At 37.9% G+C, this 21,499-nt stretch overlaps 1 protein-coding gene across 2 annotated transcripts in view; it reads right to left on the bottom strand.

Moving 5' to 3' along the window:
• The window catches only part of znf438 (zinc finger protein 438), a 61,078-nt gene extending 56,428 nt beyond the window's left edge, over positions 1-4,650 (bottom strand). For both annotated transcript variants that reach the window (XM_016234741.1, XM_016234743.1), the window contains exon 1: positions 4,535-4,650. In XM_016234741.1, coding sequence (XP_016090227.1) covers positions 4,535-4,597 — 63 coding nt within the window. In that variant the 5' untranslated portion in view covers positions 4,598-4,650. The remainder of the gene's footprint in view (positions 1-4,534) is intronic.
• Positions 4,651-21,499: the final 16,849 nt, after the last annotated feature.

Raw genomic sequence — 21,499 nt, 5'->3', positions numbered from 1 at the left:
GTCCAGATCTCAAGCCAACTGAGAATTTATGAGCGTGCTTGAAAAAGCCTGTCCACTCATGATCTTCATGCAACCAGACAAATCCAGAATAGTTTTACAAAGAAGAATTGGGGGCAAATTACAATGGCCAGATGTGGAGACACATATAGGGAGGCATAGCATTCATGCAAACTCAAGGCTCAAGCGGCCTCAGATGTGGTTCATGTCAAACAAACTAAATTCTGACATCAAAAATGGACTGAGATCTGCCCCCAAACCTCCTTAAAAATTTATGACTTCATTAGCACGTTCCTTTAGCTATCTATAAAAGCAGTAAACTGAGTGTATTTAGCTTGTTCAGGTGTTGAAAACCGGTCAGGTTTGTGTCTAAAACTACAACAAAAAAGGGAAAAAGTATATTGTGAGAGAATATTTGAATGCACTCCCTAGCGTGTAAATCAAACAGGAAAGCATTAGGTTTCGCCACACATTGCTGTATGACCTCTTTGAATTCTGCATATGTCAGATAATGGTGGAAATTCTGAATCTTGTGATCGCAGCAAACCTGGTCCCCTTGAACAAAGAAATGAATTACTCATAAAATATGCACGGCTCCATGTTCATATATTTACTTTGGCCACACGTCGCACCTTGCCGTGAAGCTCTGTGCTGTTACAACAAAGACATTTGTTCTGCATCTGATTCTGCTCAGAACAATCCCAGTAATTACAGTGCAGTTTCCTCTGCAGTTTTGATCCCTAATTGTGGAAAGCCTTATTTCTGACCACACATGAGAACCGTACAGATAGGTGAACGCTCTCCTGCGAATAATCACTATAAAGTCACCGACCAAGAAGTTGAAGGAGAGTTTAAGATAGCTTTAAGATCTTTTTCTGGCTAGGTTTGTGTGCATGGGATAAACGTTTCATGTGTGTGTGTGCGCGCATGCAGTGATATTGACATGGTTCTGATTGACCGGAAATGTTAAATAAGCATCTCTGCTATGAAAAGGGTCTCCCTCCCCCTCTCTCTCACCACATGTGAAACCACACAACGTCATGACAACTGCCAAAATAAACCTCAGCATCCTCCAAAAGGAGTGCGTGTGTGCGCGCTTCCCTGTCGTGCAACACGTCTGTGCTGCGGTGTATTTAATAACCTTTTGCAAAATCAATAAAAAAGAATGTGTTCAGTGACACCACAGAAATTAATTTCAGCTGCCAACAGCTACACCATAACATAAGAAGATTCCCTAAATTTCTCTCAAGAAGTTTTAAGTTTAAAGTCAAATATTTTGATGAGGAAAAAACGTTATTTGAGCAGAAAAGGCTTTTCTCAACTCCTGTATTAAGGTTAACCCTTTCTAAACGTTTGAAAGCACTATGCCACTATTTTCCAGTAGCATATTGTGCCACACTGTTAATAAGCATTTCTGGTCATATCTTTAACGCTGCAGCTATTAAAGTATGACTCAAAAGCTCTAAGAGGAACAGTTCATCGAAAAATGAAACTTATGTTCAAATCTTTGTGATTTTCTTTCTATCGTGGAACACAAAAATGTTTTAAAGAGGTCATCGGATGCAAAATTCACTTTTGTTGTTGTTACATAAATGTGTGTTGGAAGTGTGGGTACACATCCACCCTATAATTATAAAAATCCACCCAGTGTTTTTTTTTTTTTAAATCCCCCTTCTCAAATCAGGCTGTTCTGAGATTCCTGTCAGAATGATGTAGTTCTGTACAGGCCCCTCCCACGATAGTTGATTGACAGTAGCGTTTCAGCACAGACTGGACTGGTGTCTTACCTTAGACCCGCCCTGAGTGAACTGTCATCACCCCGCCATTGTGTCGACTCCGGTGCAGGGGAAGACAAGAATGTCTCCGATTAAGCAATTGAGGTGTTCTGTTGTTGGATGTAATAATGAATATAGCAGTCGTCATTTACTCCAGACATCTGAGCCGCTGAAGACGCAGAGGATTAACATTACATTTGTTTTGAAGTGAATGCGCCGATCCCCGATCTGCCTAAATGCATCTATGTTTGCGCAAATCATTCGTGATCCAGCTTCATCTACAGTAGAAGTGAGTATAAGGGTTTTTTATGAATCTTTGCAAATCGCCTTTCCTAATAACGTGCTAGTTAGCAAGTTCCGTGATTAAAGTAAACAGCATCACGAGAACGGCTCGTCACCCCACGGAAGAGAGGGGTGGGGTCAGCAGAGCTCATTAGCATTTAAAGCAACATGGACTAGAACCACCTGCTGAAAACAGAGCTGATTTTGACAGGGTAAAAAGGATGTTTTTTACACTACCGTTAAGAAATTTTAACCAAAGTATGTTATAGACTTTTCATTAAGACCCTAAAGAATCATATCAACTTGTGGAAAATGGGCATCCGATGACCCCTTTAAGAATATCCTGGCCAGACTTTTCAATATAATGAAAACGAATAAGGACTGGGGCTTTCAAGCTTTAAAAAGGATGCAAAACACCATAAAAGTAGTCCATACAGCTAAAACACTACATTACAAATCTTCTAAAGCCATACAGTAACTTTTTGTGATGAACAGACTGAAATTGACCTGCCGTGAAATGCATTATCTGTCTTTCAAAAATATGCCTTTATACTGTAGTAACAAATTCATCCTTTGTTACATTTTACTATTCTTGTCTCTAACTTAGTTACTCAGCTAATATAAATAGATAAGCCTCAATTAAAACATGTATGTCAATTGTTTTACACTAATGTAAGGTTATAGCTAAGCTAAGCAACATCATCATCACTTAAAAAATGCGTGCTACACGTCATAAACCTGGGTTCCGCTGTGCTTTTTAAAACATCTCCAGTCTGACAGAACCATATTGTACAGCTTTTGTCAGTTCAGTTCATCATGAGTGCCAATTCTCATAACCAAAAAGTGCCAAAAAGGTATGTGCATGCGTTTATGAATTTAACAAATTGTTTGCGAATTTTCCTGACACTGCTACTCCTACGCCATTATAAATACAAGGATGTTCCACTGGAATTCCTGGGGCAAATTTCCAATCTAATGTCCAGAATGATTGGTAGCTTAACTGAGAAAATATTACTCTAACATTTGGAATCCAACCAGGTTGATTTTACTAGTTTGAAATGTCACTGGTCATGCATGTATATATAAACAAACAACCACAGATTGGTCAATTTATAGTCCAACTCTGATTTGTTGTTAGATGACCTAGGCCTATTTCACACTGTATGAGAAAGAATCACATACTTCAGCAACAATATAGGTTACAATATTCCCAAGCAATGGCACTGCATATCAGAAGTGTAGGCATGAGTTGTGTTTCAGCTCTGAACCTATTTTTTAAATTTGAACCACACTAAACTTTAGCAGCATTAGCAACATAATGCACGGAAGCAAACTGCTCACATATTGTTTGAAAAAGCATCTGTCTGGGTCAATGCAAGTTACATACAGTGACAGATACTGATACTAAAACCTGACTTTCAAATTAATTTTAGTGCAAGAAATGTAAATCACCATTATATGAGTAAAGAGGGCTTGTATAGCTCCTCATTTAAAAGGCTGGCTAGCCTGACTTATTACAAACTGACAGCTAAGATCAGACACTTACACACAATATTACATTACGATAAAAGGAGTTTTCCAAAGTCTAATAATGCATTAGGTAAGTAATATACACACCCAAAGCAAAGCAAACATTATGACCTTCTACCTTCAAAACTACGCAAAAGGTGGGTGTAACATATACAAACAATCACAATACCATGCAGTGAGTTACATCATCATTACACAAATATTACCATTATATTTCCACAAGCAAGTTTATAGGAAAATAAGCCATTGTATCTAACATATCCCAATCCTTACTATTACTATTCATACTCCTTCCGTGCCATTATTATTAGCTTAAAGGGGAAATGTTACTATGAAAATACAGGTAAATGTCAACACCGATAGCACCTGTTGACAACCAAGAATGTGAACTATCGTCTCAGAAACTGACATTCAGGGAATGTTTTGTCCCACGTACACACATAAAACAAAGATAGTAGAATCATTTTCACAATTTTATGTCATGAGATAATTAATTAAAGGAAGAAAACATCTCGCAGTGCAGTTAAAGAGATCAACTCTGTCTCTGCAATCACAAGATGTGCAGTTGTGCAAATACACTGAATGTCTATATGAATGTATCGGTTCTATTGCTATTCTGTTAATACAATATGTCACTTTTAAACCGTTATTGCATGAGAACTGTGTTTACTATGCACAGAGATATGAATCCCCACATTGCGAATATGAACTTTGCAATGGTTTTTAAGAACGTGTCGTTGCAGGTGCTGTGCTAATGCTCTGTTTTAATGAAGTTTGATGCTCAGTGTTGTTTTATTCTGCATAAACATATCCTTGAAGGCCCTGGCCTTTGATCGCTCTGGTATTCCTATTGGCTGAAAATAAAGTCGTAACACGACTGCATGGAGAGCCCATTGGGTTCCTCTTTTCTGCACGAAATAATGGAAATAACGGAACATCTTGTGCCTCACCTTCCAGAAATGTCCCCCGGCTCGATCAGAGGACTCTTGGTTAATTTGGATCATGCGCCACATAAATTAAGTGAGTAGATCGACACATCTTCATAACTGTTTCTCGACAGCCATTTTTGGGCGAGACCTTAAGTCCCAAACGGTGGCTGTTACAAAGTGGAAGTGAGGGGTATTTATCTTAAACGCAATATAGAGAATCCGAAATCATACATTTTAATACAAAATAAAAAAAAATTTGTTGTAAAGCGTAATATTTAAGCAAAACACCATCTATATTTGCTTATTATCAAAGAACAAAAATCCATATCCACCCCTTTTAAGAAAAATGGTACGGCTCAGTCAACACCGGTTTACTTCTGTGAATACAGCCAATCAGAGACGATAAAATTGTCACTCTCCAATCAGAGCATCGCCTACTTTATGACGAGTGTACAGTCGGCGTTTTCTATCAGATTCAAGGAACTGCGGGAAATCTGAGTCAGACGACGTCGTCAATTGAACAGGGATTATGCATGTAAAGAGATACTGCACCCAGACAATACCAGTGCAATAAGACTAGCGCTATAGATTTTCAGCGGTTATAGACAGCGTTGTATATCTAGCCTGCATATTTAACTAATGTTACATTAGGCTATAATTAAACTAGAAACTAGATAAGATTAGGTTGGAACTGCTGAGATAGTGAAAGTGAAGGCATGCACAATAAAAGACTACAGGTAAACAAACGAGGAGTGGCGGATTTATCAGTCTCACTCATCAGCTCTCACTCTGGTGTGTGGTAAACTGTGTATAGCTCAGTTTGTTCTGTGTATGCAGACACTGCACTGTGTAGACTAAGTGACATGTCACTAAAAAATGAAAATACTGTTGCTGTTCTACTAACTGTGACATAAAATGGTTGCTTAGCAGAATGTCCAAGCTTCATTTTTCTATACACCAGTGGGGTCCAAAATCGAAGATGGCTAGATCATTTAGAATTATTTATTTTTTCTTTTTCTTTTATAGTTTTAGTATATTAAACTTTAAATTTATTAAAACTTTATTTAATTAAATTTCAAACTTGTATTATAACAATTTGAATGAAAATCTTAAATTGCTAAATTAACACGAGTTAAGATTTTCTAAGTATTTGATTTATCTTCCTTTTGCTTTAGCATCACTCATATAAGTTTGCATGGTCAGTGTCACATTTTTTACATGCATTACATTATTTTATGCCATTATGTTTCTTCTTAAAGCTAAACATTCTGATTCCAGTTCTCGATGTGCTGATAAACTGAAATGGTCAGAATATTTTGGTTTATTCAGCCATCTTTTAGTCATAGTCATGCATTAATGTTGCTGGCAGTATGTGAGAATGTGCATGTACACTCTCAGAATTTTTTTTTGCAAAATTGTACCTTTAGGGGTACAACTGATTGTCATTACCTTAAGAGTACATATTACTACTCTAATGTACTAATATGCACCCTTTTTGGGTAAAGGTGTCCCTTTGAGGGTCCTGCCCCAGTGACAAGTTGTTATACAATTGTTTTACAATTATACATTTTGCTTTTTTTTCTGATAGCATATGCATAATGTTTAGATGGAACTTTCCACTTGTGTTTCAAAATGTAAAGACATATATTTGGCCTTTTGGCTTTATTGGGACAGTGCAAGTGTAGAAAGGAAGCATTAGGAGCGGTAAAAGGGGAACAGGGTTTGGGAAAAACCTTGAGTTGGAGACTTAAACTTGGGTTACCCCAAAGCACTGCTAAATATCAAAGCACTTCCCACAGAGACTCTGACTCAGGGTGAAACATAAACACTTGTGTGCTTTAGATTACAAAAGTAATATATTTGAATAAATTATAAATTGGTATTTAGACTCCAAAGCAACCTTGAACGTAAAAATTTCATTTGTCAAGAACCATTTAGACAATTGTATTTATATAGGAGTGGCTCACGGTCACAGGCTTTCCCCTTTTTAAACACAGTAGGAGGTTAGTTCACTTACGTGAACAACATGTGGCCTTGCAAAAAACATTCAGAGAAAGACCTCTCCAGCATCTTCAAATTAGTGTTAACCCAGTGCTTTTATTGTGTGCCTTCAACAAACAGACACATGGCCCAAAATATTTTTCATGAGCAATGGGAAATTTTGCCTTGTGCATTTTGAAGTGTACTGTATTGTTACTGACTAAACTTCATACAACCTTGAAGTACTTGAACCTTAATGTAATTTCAGCAGTTTCCTTCATCTTTCTTAACATCAGACTGAGAGAATGTGAGTTCCATAGTTCAAGGCTTAGGCTGGACTATAAACATAGAGAGAATCAATGACACTCCTCCTGTTGTAAACAATATAATGCACTCACCCACCCTCATTCTACATCTCCTTAATAAATAGCAAAATGAAGCACTTGTCCATTCAAGCCGAAGGGCATCCAGATGGCAAATAACTTGTGTTTACAAAAAGAAAAAGCATCAGTAAGAAGTCAGATCGTATTGTTACTGACTAAACTTCATACAACCTTGAAGTACTTGAACCTTAATGTAATTTCAGCAGTTTCCTTCATCTTTCTTAACATCAGACTGAGAGAATGTGAGTTCCATAGTTCAAGGCTTAGGCTGGACTATAAACATAGAGAGAATCAATGACACTCCTCCTGTTGTAAACAATATAATGCACTCACCCACCCTCATTCTACATCTCCTTAATAAATAGCAAAATGAAGCACTTGTCCATTCAAGCCGAAGGGCATCCAGATGGCAAATAACTTGTTTACAAAAAGAAAAAGCATCAGTAAGAAGTCAGATAAAAATAAAAGGTTCTCTTAAACTAGTTTCTTTACAGTCTCTCTCTTTCCCTCCTCCCTCACTTGTCTCAGGCATATTTGTAATGGTTTATGGATGTCTGTTCTGTAACCAGGAGCCATTTGAATGTTTTTGTCTGTGAAATCTGTCATGGTCATTAGAAAGGCATAGAAAAGGTGAGTCAGTGAATTGTTCCACTGGGGCCAGCAAGTGTGATGACCTGGCTGTTCATCAGCTGTCGAGCATAAAACCGAAAGCTTACGGGATTCTTTTTCACTCGGGTTGATTTCAAGGAAACTTGCATTTTGGCTTCTTCTGAAAAGCTCTAAATGCCACATTGAAAGTGGTAGTGGAGAACTTCCTCAAAGAGCTATTTTGCAGCCTCCAACTTTGCCCTCTGCTATAGCAGAAGTACACCTGACAGCTTTTCAGTTACGTATCATCAACCAGGGTTTTTTCTTTTTCGGTTATGTCTTCTGACGTTTGTCCTTAGCACCCACAAAGTTGACACTAGGTCCATGACATGGGCTAGTCAAATGCATGTAGTGAAAAAAGCAGTGAGTGTCTTTTCATTTATTTGGCATGCTTTCCTTTATTTCTTTTCTCTCTCTGTACACATTGTAAGTTATTATGGGTTGAGACTGAGAGGCTGAATCTGTAGCTATTGGAGCTTTCATGACTGATAGACCCATATGTCTTGCAATTTTTGAGAGCAGATGTGTGTGTAAATAAATGGTATTGCTTGAACAGAGGCACTCTGCTTCTTCTAACTGCTGTAAAAATATTTTTCTCAGAAGACCTTTTCTTCATGTAATTCTACCTGTTCATTCCTACCTCTGTTTCATATCATCCCCTAATATTAACCTTTGGTCAAGACTTTGTAATGAGTAGCCCATGTGCTCTGTTTACCGTACATCTCTGTATCTTCTGAATAATACAGTATATAATAATTCACCTACCAACAGTGGATATAGTACTTTTTTTGGTCGGTGTAAAAGAAGAAGTAAGGTATATGTGAGAGCTTTTTCTTCTTCCTCAAAGGTGCACTTGGTAATTGTTGTGGTTTCTAATGATGATGATGGATATAGCAGTAATTTTAGATTAATACTGACACCTGTCGGTGTGGATGTTGCAAAAAACAAATGTTAATATTATTACCATTGCACTTAAAACGGCACCTTGTTTATTATGAGAGAATTTGCGAGAGAGCAGAATTCAGCAAATGCGCAGACTGAACAACAAAACTCCTGTGTTTCAGCGATGACTCATCTGAATGCCTCTGATTGGCCATTGCAATCATAAAGTCAATGGAATTGTTTGTGATTGGTTATAACGCGTAACATTAAAAACGCGGATAAAGAAATGAGGAGTTTGGTTCTCAAACGCCAGTCTCCCTTCTCTGCAGAATACGATACATCCACTCAATCAATCACAGCGCACCATTCCACGCATTGTAAACAGTAACTGACAAGCTACGCAATATCACGTTCATAATCGTAGATGAATCGCCTTTGATTATGAACGCGATATTGCGTAGCTTGTCAGTGATCTACGGCTCTGTGTATTAAATGCTACTCCATCTGAAAGCATGTGATGGAGATTTACTACTAATCACAGAACACCGCTTTACTGACGAGATGCGCATGACAATCGCATGCGATTTATCGTGCAGCGCTAAAAAAAATAATGATTAATTTTGATGGCATTGATGAACCTGTGGTGGTTTTTGCGGTGGGGAAGAAACGTAAGCCATTAATAAGATTAGTATTGACCAAGTTCAGAGGCTGTCATATGTGGATCAACTTACTTTGTTGTGTATTTTCAACAGTTTCAGTATGAAAAATAACTTTTATATTGATGCAATGGATTTATTGCATTTTGGGGGAAAAATAATCAGTTTTTATAATAAATCTTTAAAAATGAAAATCTGGATTAGAATTTTTTATGTTATTATAACCTAAAGATGCTATGTGAAAGTTGAAACAGAAAATAGTGGTTTTCATCTTGCCACTTTCTTGGTAAAGAAAACACATATATACTCAAATGAATCCAAATGGATTTATAGCGTTTTGGAACCAAACTCTTCAAATATGATGGAACAAATAAGCTCTAATATTAATTACATGGCATTACTAGTCTGTTTATAATAATCAGCCATAGGCGATATCTCTATCGTCTATCGGCACAACCCTTATTTGCAGTCAACCATAATTAATTTATTGATATTTTTGATTATGTTTGCTAATATCAACAGGTCATCAACATGGTGGCCACCATGAGGCGACCCACTCCATGTAAAAAAAAATTTTAAATGCAAGTGCCTGCTTGTGACTGGCGTCTTCCTTTTAATTTCTGATGTGTACGTTTTTAATGAGGAAAAATACATATAAGTGCACCTTTAAATACTGTGATACTGAAAAGAAATAAGCATCGTGCTAATTCGCCAAATCTATCCACAAAATAACAGGAATTCTGAATGACTAAATACCTGCATACTAAACATGGAAATCTCTAACCACTAATGCGAAGGGGAGAGACACCAGTGGAAAACAAAATCCTAAAGATGCTATGTGAAAGTTGAAACAGAAAATAGTGGTTTTCATCTTGCCACTTTCTTGGTAAAGAAAACACATATATACTCAAATGAATCCAAATGGATTTATAGCGTTTTGGAACCAAACTCTTCAAATATGATGGAACAAATAAGCTCTAATATTAATTACATGGCATTACTAGTCTGTTTATAATAATCAGCCATAGGCGATATCTCTATCGTCTATCGGCACAACCCTTATTTGCAGTCAACCATAATTAATTTATTGATATTTTTTATTATGTTTGCTAATATCAACAGGTCATCAACATGGTGGCCACCATGAGGCGACCCACTCCATGTAAAAAAAAAATTAAAATGCAAGTGCCTGCTTGTGACTGGCGTCTTCCTTTTAATTTCTGATGTGTACGTTTTTAATGAGGAAAAATACATATAAGTGCACCTTTAAAAACTGTGATACTGAAAAGAAATAAGCATCGTGCTAATTCGCCAAATCTATCCACAAAATAACAGGAATTCTGAATGACTAAATACCTGCATACTAAACATGGAAATCTCTAACCGCTAATGCGAAGGGGAGAGACACCAGTGGAAAACAAAACTTAGGAAAGTAATAAGGAGGATGTCCAAATGCCTTCTGTGGAAAAAGTTCCTTCACAGAAAGCACCTAGATGATGATAGTTTCTCTCTTTCTTTCTGTTGGTTTCTCTTTTTATTTCTCCTTTTCTCTCAGGTGCTGCACCTAAATGTGAAGGATTCTTAGATATGCAGAGCCTGAAGTATGTCTGAAGTATGTATGTATTTCATATGTGTGAGTGTGGGAAGCACATGATTCTTCCTCTCAGACATGCCAGCAAAATGAGCAGAAGAAAGATCTTGGTGTTCCAACATACACAAAATAAATTTTAGCTGTGGTTGTGAGGTGGATTTTTGACGGAACATTTGGAATGGATCTCCAGTAATCTGCGTGACAGACTTAGCTCACCCGTACAACCTGGATGATCCAGAGAAAATCCTGTCTCAAACACACACGCACATTAGTGTGCTTCAGCTATGGTACTATTCTTCCTATACGCATCCATTATTCCCATAAAAGATTCCTGGGCACTCAGATGTTTATATTTTGAGTCACACATATTTTACAATGAACAAAATATTGAAAAGTACGTGAAACAATATTGGTGTTTACACATCTTTGTCATTTTTAGTTAAACTGCAAAAGTTTTATGCAAGATTTGAAATACTGCCTTTAAATACAATAATAAGCTTTCAGAAAGAAAATTAGTTTGTGATTGGTCATGGCACACCTATAATCATGAATTCTGCATCTTAGCTCACCCGTACAACCTGGATGATCCAGAGAAAATCCTGTCTCAAACACACACGCACATTAGTGTGCTTCAGCTATGGTACTATTCTTCCTATACGCATCCATTATTCCCATAAAAGATTCCTGGGCACTCAGATGTTTATATTTTGAGTCACACATATTTTACAATGAACAAAATATTGAAAAGTACGTGAAACAATATTGGTGTTTACACATCTTTGTCATTTTTAGTTAAACTGCAAAAGTTTGATGCAAGATTTTGAAATACTGCCTTTAAATACAATAATAAGCTTTCAGAAAGAAAATTAGTTTGTGATTGGTCATGGCACACCTATAATCATGAATTCTGCATTTAAATTGCAACAATTTTCAATGCATAAAAGACTTTTTGATAAGATTTCTATTGTATGTATCTATAGATCACACATTCTGCATTAGGTTACAAGCAGAATTTGATTACAGTTTGTGTTGTAAGAATCTGCTGATTCGCTGGATGTTTTGTTTTGAGTGTGGCCAAATTCTCCTGGGCGTTATAGCTGCAACCCTGTCCAGGGACACTCCAGAGAAGAGGAAGTGAGATCATAATGACCTTGTTCTTGGCAAGGGGGTGCATATTGTGATTGACATCTCAATCTTGCCTTCAAAACATTCCATTGTTGGGCCCTTGAGTTTTCCTGGGCTCTTGAATAGTTGTGTCGTCATGGCATCTGTGTTTGCGTTTTCCATGAGCAGCAGTAACTTCAGCACAGCGCTATAGAGCTTATGAAACAAGTAAACAGATTTTGTGGCTTTGGATTTTTCTGGATCCCGTCACAAACAATCAACTAATTTTCTGGCCACGTAACTGTAAGACTTAGAAATCACTTCTGACTCTCAAATATTTTTACACAGATGTTTCTGCCGTACTTGGATCTGGAAGGACAGCTTTCATTTCAATATAAATGTGTGCACTTTATGTCCAAAGTTCTTAGTCCCCTCAAAAATGTGGCAGTTAATCCATGTCAATGAGCTTTGGGGTTATCAGTGTACTTCAAAAAGTTGACAAAACTGCTTCTTCTGGTATACAGATCAAAGATATTGATGACATATCTTGCTCTCAAAAGTTTATCCAAGTTTTTGCATATAATACAATGTTCTGTAGATAGAACAAAATGTTCCTCACCCAAAACATATGGTCACATAAGTTCATTTTCAGCTAAACTTAAAAGGCTCATTGCCTGTTATCAATAGGGTAGCAATATGAAGCACAGCTCACACAAAAGTCACTTTCAAACCAAGCAGTTTTTTGTTGGTTAACAAAGTAAATCTGCATGACTAACTTGAACCTGTTGCGAAATCTGCGTATAGAAAGTTTTTGCCCTCACAAATTCCTGATTACATAGATTCCAATTGTAATGACTGGATTTTGCTCATGAAAATTTGCCAAACAATTATAAATGTGACCATACCGTAATACCACCTGCAACTGACTAGCAGAAGCACACAGCTAATTATGCTTCTGTGAAATATTAAAACAAAATGTATTGGTTTTATTACAAAAGGCCCTTCAGTACATCCCACCCAAACTTCCTGTTTCATGTCAACAGAAAACAATGCTCGTCAAGCCATTTCATGGGGTCTTCAAATCTGTTTAGTATTCTGGAAAATGCCTTTTTGAGTTACCTTGATCCTTGATGGTCTGTCCCTAGTTTAAGATTATTACATTTCTGTTTACTGTCATACTGTAATGGAAGATGGCTAATGCCTCCTGCTGAACGCATTCCCAAGGGTTGCTTGAGTTTCTAGTTTTTATCTCCATCCATTATGATCACCACTCTTTCTTTCTTTCTTTCTTAGTCTTTAGTACATACCTGTCAGTTTCTACCATAATCCTCCATTTGTTTTTTAATCTTTCTCTGTTTCTCCAGTTGTACTTGCCACCTGTGTTTCTCTTTCATTCCTCTCGCTTTCTGTTCCTCTCCTCTCTCGCCACTTTAAATCACACGTTTCTTTAATGTGTCCTTATGTCAAATGAGCCTTACACAAATAACTTTAAGCTGATTTTGCCTGCCTCTTTCTTTTTAATTTTGTTTTCCTGTATCATTAGTAGTCCTTTGCATTTCCATTTCTCTTCCTTCCTTTTTCTCTCTCTTTCAATCCTTTACCCCCCCCCAACGCACATACACACACCATCTTCTCCCTTCCCCCACACAGCTGGCGCCCTGAGCTGTTAGTCCAGATGGTTAGGAGGGGAGGCAGGGGCTTGTTCTCCACATAGCCCCACAGCAGGCTCTCTGTCCTGGGCAGCTCTGAGTCGGCTCCCCCCTGGACCAACTGGAACCCCTCCCCCTAAATAGCACTGCCAGCATTAATCTCCTAAATGATCCCACTAGGAGGAGGATCAATACTCATTTACAGAGACGCGGCCTGATCCCTTAATGTAGAGCAGTGAGGATAGCTTTCTACCCCCCCACTCATGTTGCTATCTCTCCTTCTATCTTGTCTCTTCCTTTCACACTCTTTCTTCCTGTCTTCATGGCCCATTCCTTCTCTTCCTCTTTAGCCCAGTGAAAGGAAAAGGTAAATGGGATTGGAATAGGTAACAGGTGAAGAAATGGATGTACAGTGGAAAAATTACTGGATAAATTGCTTGTAGTATGAGGTCAGTCGCTTTAATGAAAAATAAAACCTCCGTTGATAAAGTCACCACACTGCTCCTGTTAAACTGCCACCCTCAGTATGACCAGTGGATTGAAACCAGCAGCTCTTGGATTGTAGATATTGTTGGGTTTTAATTTTGTCCTGCTGGGTGGTCCCGTCACCAGTAACCAGGAATAGAGGCTACTGGCTTTCAAACTGCTATTTTAATAGCATAGTGACTGAGTGCTATTATACAGTTTTAATATTTGCAGTAGCATTATTTTTACTCTTTGTTTTCCATCGTTGCAAGAAAATATGACTTCATGTCGAAATGGCGGCATCCAAGGAAAATGGGAATAGATCGGACTTTCCACAGAATAATGGCCCCGTCTTTTTCCAGTCGGTTAGCACCAGCAGAGAGAGAGAGCGCGTGTGTGGTTTTCAAAATGCCTCATCATTGATCTCTGATGAAGCCTGCCCTTCACTGAAATGCTTTTCTTCTTTTTCTTTTTCCCTTAGCCAGGGAACGTCTGTTTTTTACCTTCACTCTGTCTCTGAGCTTGCCCGCCGGCCCGCCTGCTGGACCATAGTGGCACCTGAAGCCAACTCAGCTGGACAGCTGCTCTGGTCGCTGGCACACTGGGAGAATATAACTGGTGCCTGGTCAAAGACAAGCTAAACCATGAAATACTATTTTACCGTTTCGCTATTCCAAGTCCTCACAAGGTCAGCACAATTTCAGAGATTTCTTTCAGGACAGGACCACGTACCAGCGAAATTCCCAGTGAAGGTTCAGAAGGATGATGTTCGTTTAATCCCACCAGAAGCCGCTTACCTCACTTCTTCCAAAAATTTTCTTTCTGCAACTCTACCTCAGCTCCATCCATTATGATCACCACACTCTTTCTTTCTTTCTTTGTCTTCAATACATACCTGTCAGTTTCTACCATAATCCTCCGTTTGTTTTTTTACTCTATCTCTCTCGGTTTCTCCAGTTGCCACTTGTGTTTCTCTTTCATTCCTCTTGCTTTCTGTTCCTCTCCTCTCTTGCCACTTTTAATCACCCGTTTCTTCAACGTGTCTGTGTGTCAAATGAGCCTTACACAAATAAATTTTAGCTGATTTTGCCTCCCTCTTTCTTTTTATGCAGGTTTTCCTGTTTCTTTAGCAGTCCTTTGCATTTCCATTTCTCTTCCTTCCTTTTTCTCTCTCTTTCAATCCTTTACCCCCCCCCAACGCACATACACACACCATCTTCTCCCTTCCCCCACACAGCTGGCGCCCTGAGCTGTTAGTCCAGATGGTTAGGAGGGGAGGCAGGGGCTTGTTCTCCACATAGCCCCACAGCAGGCTCTCTGTCCTGGGCAGCTCTGAGTCGGCTCCCCCCTGGACCAACTGGAACCCCTCCCCCCAAATAGCACTGCCAGCATTAATCTCCTAAATGATCCCACTAGGAGGAGGATCAATACTCATTTACAGAGACGCGGCCTGATCCCTTAATGTAGAGCAGTGAGGATAGCTTTCTACCCCCCCACTCATGTTGCTATCTCTCCTTCTATCTTGTCTCTTCCTTTCACACTCTTTCTTCCTGTCTTCATGGCCCATTCCTTCTCTTCCTCTTTAGCCCAGTGAAAGGAAAAGGTAAATGGGATTGGAATAGGTAACAGGTGAAGAAATGGATGTACAGTGGAAAAATTACCGGATAAATTGCTTGTAGTATGAGGTCAGTCGCTTTAATGAAAAATAAAACCTCCGTTGATAAAGTCACCACACTGCTCCTGTTAAACTGCCACCCTCAGTATGACCAGTGGATTGAAACCAGCAGCTCTTGGATTGTAGATATTGTTGGGTTTTAATTTTGTCCTGCTGGGTGGTCCCGTCACCAGTAACCAGGAATAGAGGCTACTGGCTTTCAAACTGCTATTTTAATAGCATAGTGACTGAGTGCTATTATACAGTTTTAATATTTGCAGTAGCATTATTTTTACTCTTTGTTTTCCATCGTTGCAAGAAAATATGACTTCATGTCGAAATGGCGGCATCCAAGGAAAATGGGAATAGATCGGACTTTCCACAGAATAATGGCCCCGTCTTTTTCCAGTCGGTTAGCACCAGCAGAGAGAGAGAGCGCGTGTGTGGTTTTCAAAATGCCTCATCATTGATCTCTGATGAAGCCTGCCCTTCACTGAAATGCTTTTCTTTTTTTTCTTTTTCCCTTAGCCAGGGAACGTCTGTTTTTTACCTTCACTCTGTCTCTGAGCTTGTCCGCCGGCCCGCCTGCTGGACCATAGTGGCACCTGAAGCCAACTCAGCTGGACAGCTGCTCTGGTCGCTGGCACACTGGGAGAATATAACTGGTGCCTGGTCAAAGACAAGCTAAACCATGAAATAATATTTTACCGTTTCGCTATTCCAAGTCCTCACAAGGTCAGCACAATTTCAGAGATTTCTTTCAGGACAGGACCACGTACCAGCGAAATTCCCAGTGAAGGTTCAGAAGGATGATGTTCGTTTAATCCCACCAGAAGCCGCTTACCTCACTTCTTCCAAAAATGTTCTTTCTGCAACTCTACCTCAGCTCCCAGTTATTGCAATGGTCATGGCCAGTAGGGGAACATAGCTGAAACCCCTTCATTATGGACAGCCAAACCTGTCCACCCTTTTCCACATCGCTCTTTTCCATTATATGCACATTCAGCATGTGAAATTTTGTTTGGAAGAGAACGCACATTAGACATCATTATTTTAGGAAGGCGGAACTGAAATTGCTTTACTTTTGTTTTAGACTTTTGTGGTGGTTTCCTCTGAAAAGCAGTTTTCCTCTCCTGGTTAAGACCCCGGTCTTCAGTTGAAGTAGCCTTCTTCTTCTGTCTTTTGTTCTTGTTGTCACCTGATTTGTCTTTTCCTGTGGAACAATACTTAGTTTCTCCTATGTCTTTTGTGCATAGGAAAATAAACCTCTGTGTCTTCCTGTCCTGCTTTTGGGTCTGTTTATACTCCATACAAATGGTGCCTTGCGTGTATATTTGAGATCCAAACATCTCCTGAGCCAAATCAATGTGACACTCCATTTCAGGGATTTGATTGAGCATCTCTCTGAAAGATAAATTTAGAGGCAATTAAATCCAGCAGTGAGTCGTAAATACAAGATCTACTGTATTATTATTGTGTTATAGTAAGCAGTCTTACTCGTGTTGCTTACTCAATATACCATTTACATAAAATGTTCAGAGAAACACTTATGTACTTACTGCAATTCATTCAATGGCTTTTTAAATTGTTTCACAGTCTCACAGATTTCCTTAGCTTTTGTCTTCAGAAATGTGCTAGCTTCAGTCTGATGTTTGTTTTTAATCAGTTCTTCACAGTTATTAATCAGATCAGGAACTGTGAATATCAGCCCAAAGATTCCTCCTGCGGACATGCAGCATGTGAAAAAAAAAAAAAAAAAAAAAAATATATATATATATATAGGAAGGCAGAGAGCCGAATGCTAACTCTCTTAATGAGATTCTATGGACGTTAATGCTATTATTATCTGTTACTCTGTAAAGCCTCTGTACAGCCACAGAGCACTTTGTCCTGTTGAATAATTCACTGTCAGCAGCCATAGGCAGAGCGAACTGGCTTAATGATGAAGGGACAGGCACCTTACTCAGCTCTGTCTGTTGTCTGTTTGATGAAGTGAAAGAGGCCATGGGTTGGAGAGGGTTAGACAGATGACAGGGAGGGTATTTGAGGCTACTACCAGGGGCATTTCTAAACTAATGTTGGGCTTTTCTCTGCAAAGATTCCGCTATGTACTTAGAGGATATTGCTTTCAACACAGAGCTTGTCTTCTCTCTAAACATTCAAAATGAAATTGCCCTGTCATTTGTCTCCTAACCATTGTTTCATTTCCCTTTCCACTTCCTGTTCTCATGACCATAGCTCACCTGTAGAGCGTTTGCAGATTTGATTAAACATAGACGGCTTTGGAATGTTTAAGAAGGTCATAGTTCTTTTCAGACCTCATTATCTGGGTTTGTTTTATGGAAACAGTTTTCATACTGCAGTTGAAATGCAAGATGAGAACACACAGGATGTTAAAATTATTATACCTAACCTTGTGTTGTTTCAAACCTGTTGGACTTTAAAATTTTGAAAAAATGTTTTTACTGAGGAACACAAAAGGTTACTTATTAGAGTTCATGAGAAAATTAGTGAATTGTTGACTAATCTGTCCATTTACGTCAATTTATTCATCTGATTAACTGAATCAAAATAAATCAGTTGATCTGCTTCTTTGAATCAGACTCTATCAACTGATCTGATTAACTGAATCTCAAATGAATCAGTTGATCTGCTTCTTTGAATCAGACTGATCAGCCAATCTGATTTACTGAATCTGAAATGAATCAGTTTATCTGATGTTGAATAATTTACTAATTATTAATTTACTTAAAATAATTATTTTCTGATCTGATTAATTAAATCAAAATGAATCATTTGAATTGATTTAATGAATCACAAATTAATCAACTAATATGATTTATTGGGTGTTTCTCTAACGGAAGGACACATCCTTCTAAGGATGCATATCTAGGCTGCATAAAGCTCCGTTGAAGGATGTCACAGTTTGAAGGATCCTTAGTAGGCACACTGTAAAAAATTATTGTGATTTTAACAGTAAAAGACTGTAAAAATGCTACAGTAAAAACCTGTTAACTGGTTAACAGTAAGTTTACATACTATATACGGTGGATAAATGTAATTACATTTAATGTAATTTTACAGTAAAATACTGTTAAAAATATGGTTTTTGGAAGTGAAAAAGAAAAGGCCATTGTATAATTTACAGTGAAAAACCAAATTGACACTCCCAGAATTCCCTGCATGACACTTCATATTTGATGTTTTCTTTGTTGAAATAACTGTTTCTTCTAAGGTTTTTTTTATCAGTTGTGTACATTAGGGTTTGATCTTACATCTAATGTTATTAAATTAATGTTTATTGCATTATTTCAGTATCATAATGTAATTTTACAGTAAAATACTGTTAAAAATATGGTTTTTGGAAGTGAAAAAGAAAAGGCCATTGTATAATTTACAGTGAAAAACCAAATTGACACTCCCAGAATTCCCTGCATGACACTACATATTTGATGTTTTCTTTGTTGAAATAACTGTTTCTTCTAAGGTTTTTTTATCAGTTGTGTACATTAGGGTTTGATCTTAAATCTAATGTTATTAAATTAATGTTTATTGCATTATTTCAGTATCATGTGTGTCACCATGATGGTGTTTAGTGTTTGTGTGAATGACACTGTGCACCTTCTATATATAAGTATTGCCCTCCTCAGCTCGAAGTTCATGATGAACTTTGGTTCATCATGCGATTTTCTTATCACCACCAGTTTTGGTGGTTATCGGTGCATTACAATGGTTCAAAACAGATATTAACCCTTCAATATGTTGGTTTATTAACATTACATCAGTTAATGAAATACAGTATTTTATTGTGAATTTATGTTAAGTCTGTAAAACCTAAAATGTTGCTACCATATTTTTTACGGTGAAGTTCTGGCAACCACAGCTGCAGGTATTTTACCGTAAATGTCACAGATTATTTTTTACAGTGCAGTCTTGTGCCCTTCATTTGGCCTTTTTTGAAGGATGCATCAGGTGTATATTTTATGTCCTTCAATCACCCACAATCAGAGATTGCAATTCACTAAAAATGAATGAGCTGAAAATGAATCAACACTGAGCTTGTTCAGTATTATTCACGATAATATTTTTTGAAGTTAAGGTGTTTTGTTTTGTTGTAAATGAATCACATCATTTAATATAATTATTTTAATATAAAGTAATCTTTAAATTATCTTTTTAATAGTATTTTTGTGTCCTGACCGTAGGGTGGAAACATTTATGATGTAGCCATATGCACTTACTAGACAGTCTCATTCTAGCATTTAATTCTGAGAAGGACTCTAGCCTTGAAGCCTCAGAAAGACTAGGAAGGACACATCTTCTCTGTGTTCCTCTGTTTGAGCAGCCCCCATTGAATCGTAAATGAATCAACTGATCTGATTCATTGTATCAAATATGTTCTGAATGATTCAGACTGATCTGTTCAACTCACTCACTTGATGTTCGGGTCATAGTGATTTCTAAGTTAAACACTTGCAGGAGATGAAGATTATCAGAGAATATCAGAAAGCTATTTTAGACTACTTTTATGAAACTTTTATGGTTCATTTGCATCCATTTCAGAACATTTCTCCTTTTGTGGAAGAAAGTAAGCCATACGGGTTTGGAACGACATGAAGGTGAGTAAATTACATAATTTTCATTTTCAGGTAGTACTTAAAAAGCAATGGAGGAAGGAAATACTGTTAAATTTTACAGTGATTATGTTGAATATTTTTCTTACATATAGGCTTGTGCAACATGCTTTGATTTGCAACATATCATTATGAGATTATATAATGTTTTCACTCAATCAGTGCGGACTGTACACTGCAGACCCATGCTAAGTACACCACACCCAGCTGAGATCTGACAGAAACCTGATAGTCATCAGGTACAAGAATAGCACTACCCGCCACTGCTGCACTCGCTTTTGTGACCTGTAACAGGGAACGGCAGACCTTCAGATGGTACCATGTTGGTGCTTCAGCCCAGTGTGTCCTTGTATTCAAAGTCAAATAAATGCGCTAGCTCATGTTTTGGCTGCTGCATTCGTATGTTTGCACTTGACCAGATCATGTTTTTCATTGGCTGTAATGGATAAAACACCTGAAAATCTTTGAGACGCAATTACGCCTGACTAAACTCATTATCTTAAACATTTCTCTGCATCTATCTTTTCTCTGGCCTTCAGTTCCTTTTTAGTTGGTGTCTCTTTCTGTGTCTCTCTCTCTTTCTCTCATGCATTCTCTCCCTAGTCAGAGTCAGAGGAGTAAACATCCCTGGGGAACAGCGAGCTCTTTCTTTGGGTGGAGGACTGAATCATTGCAGTGAGGGTCCCATGACCTCAAGGCTCTGTGCCTTGGGACACACACTGCATTCCTCCTTCCTACTTAGTCGCACACACTTTCACTCGAACACATATTTCCTTCATACTTTAAATTAATATGAATATACAGACCCTCCTACTATAACACATAGGCTATCTAAAGACGTTTGTGCCTGTAAACATATGGCAAATAGCGGTAGACCTAATGTCACAGTTATTTAGTGAACTGACAAATCTTTTGCCAACCTGAAGAACTGTGAAGTACATTAGATATGCTTATTTCACTAAAGTGTTCATTCTGTTACGATTAGATGTGCACTCTTTAGTGATAGACATTTTTATTTTCAAATAAAACAAAAACTCATCTACATCAGCCACTGATAACATCAGTCATTGGACATGATGATTAATAATTAAAAAATGAATGGCACTGCTTTGAAGTTCCAACCATGTTCCTTTGAATTCAATATGGACTAAATAAAAACAGTTATATATAATTCAAAACTTATGGGGAAAACTGACTTCCATATAAAAGATTTAAATGATCTTGTCAGAAACAGCCTTTTTGGATTTCTTTTGGAAATTATATCTGAAGTTAGCTATAAGTATAGCCTATAACAAATAAGAGACAGGACAGGTCTGAAAGACAATGCCCCCCCCCCCCCC

The sequence above is a fragment of the Sinocyclocheilus grahami genome, unplaced genomic scaffold (assembly GCF_001515645.1).
Source record: "Sinocyclocheilus grahami isolate Dianchi unplaced genomic scaffold, SAMN03320097.WGS_v1.1 scaffold457.1, whole genome shotgun sequence".
Taxonomy (NCBI): domain Eukaryota; kingdom Metazoa; phylum Chordata; class Actinopteri; order Cypriniformes; family Cyprinidae; genus Sinocyclocheilus; species Sinocyclocheilus grahami.
Note: the sequence above shows the minus strand (reverse complement) of the source record. Positions and strands in the feature narration are given on the sequence as shown.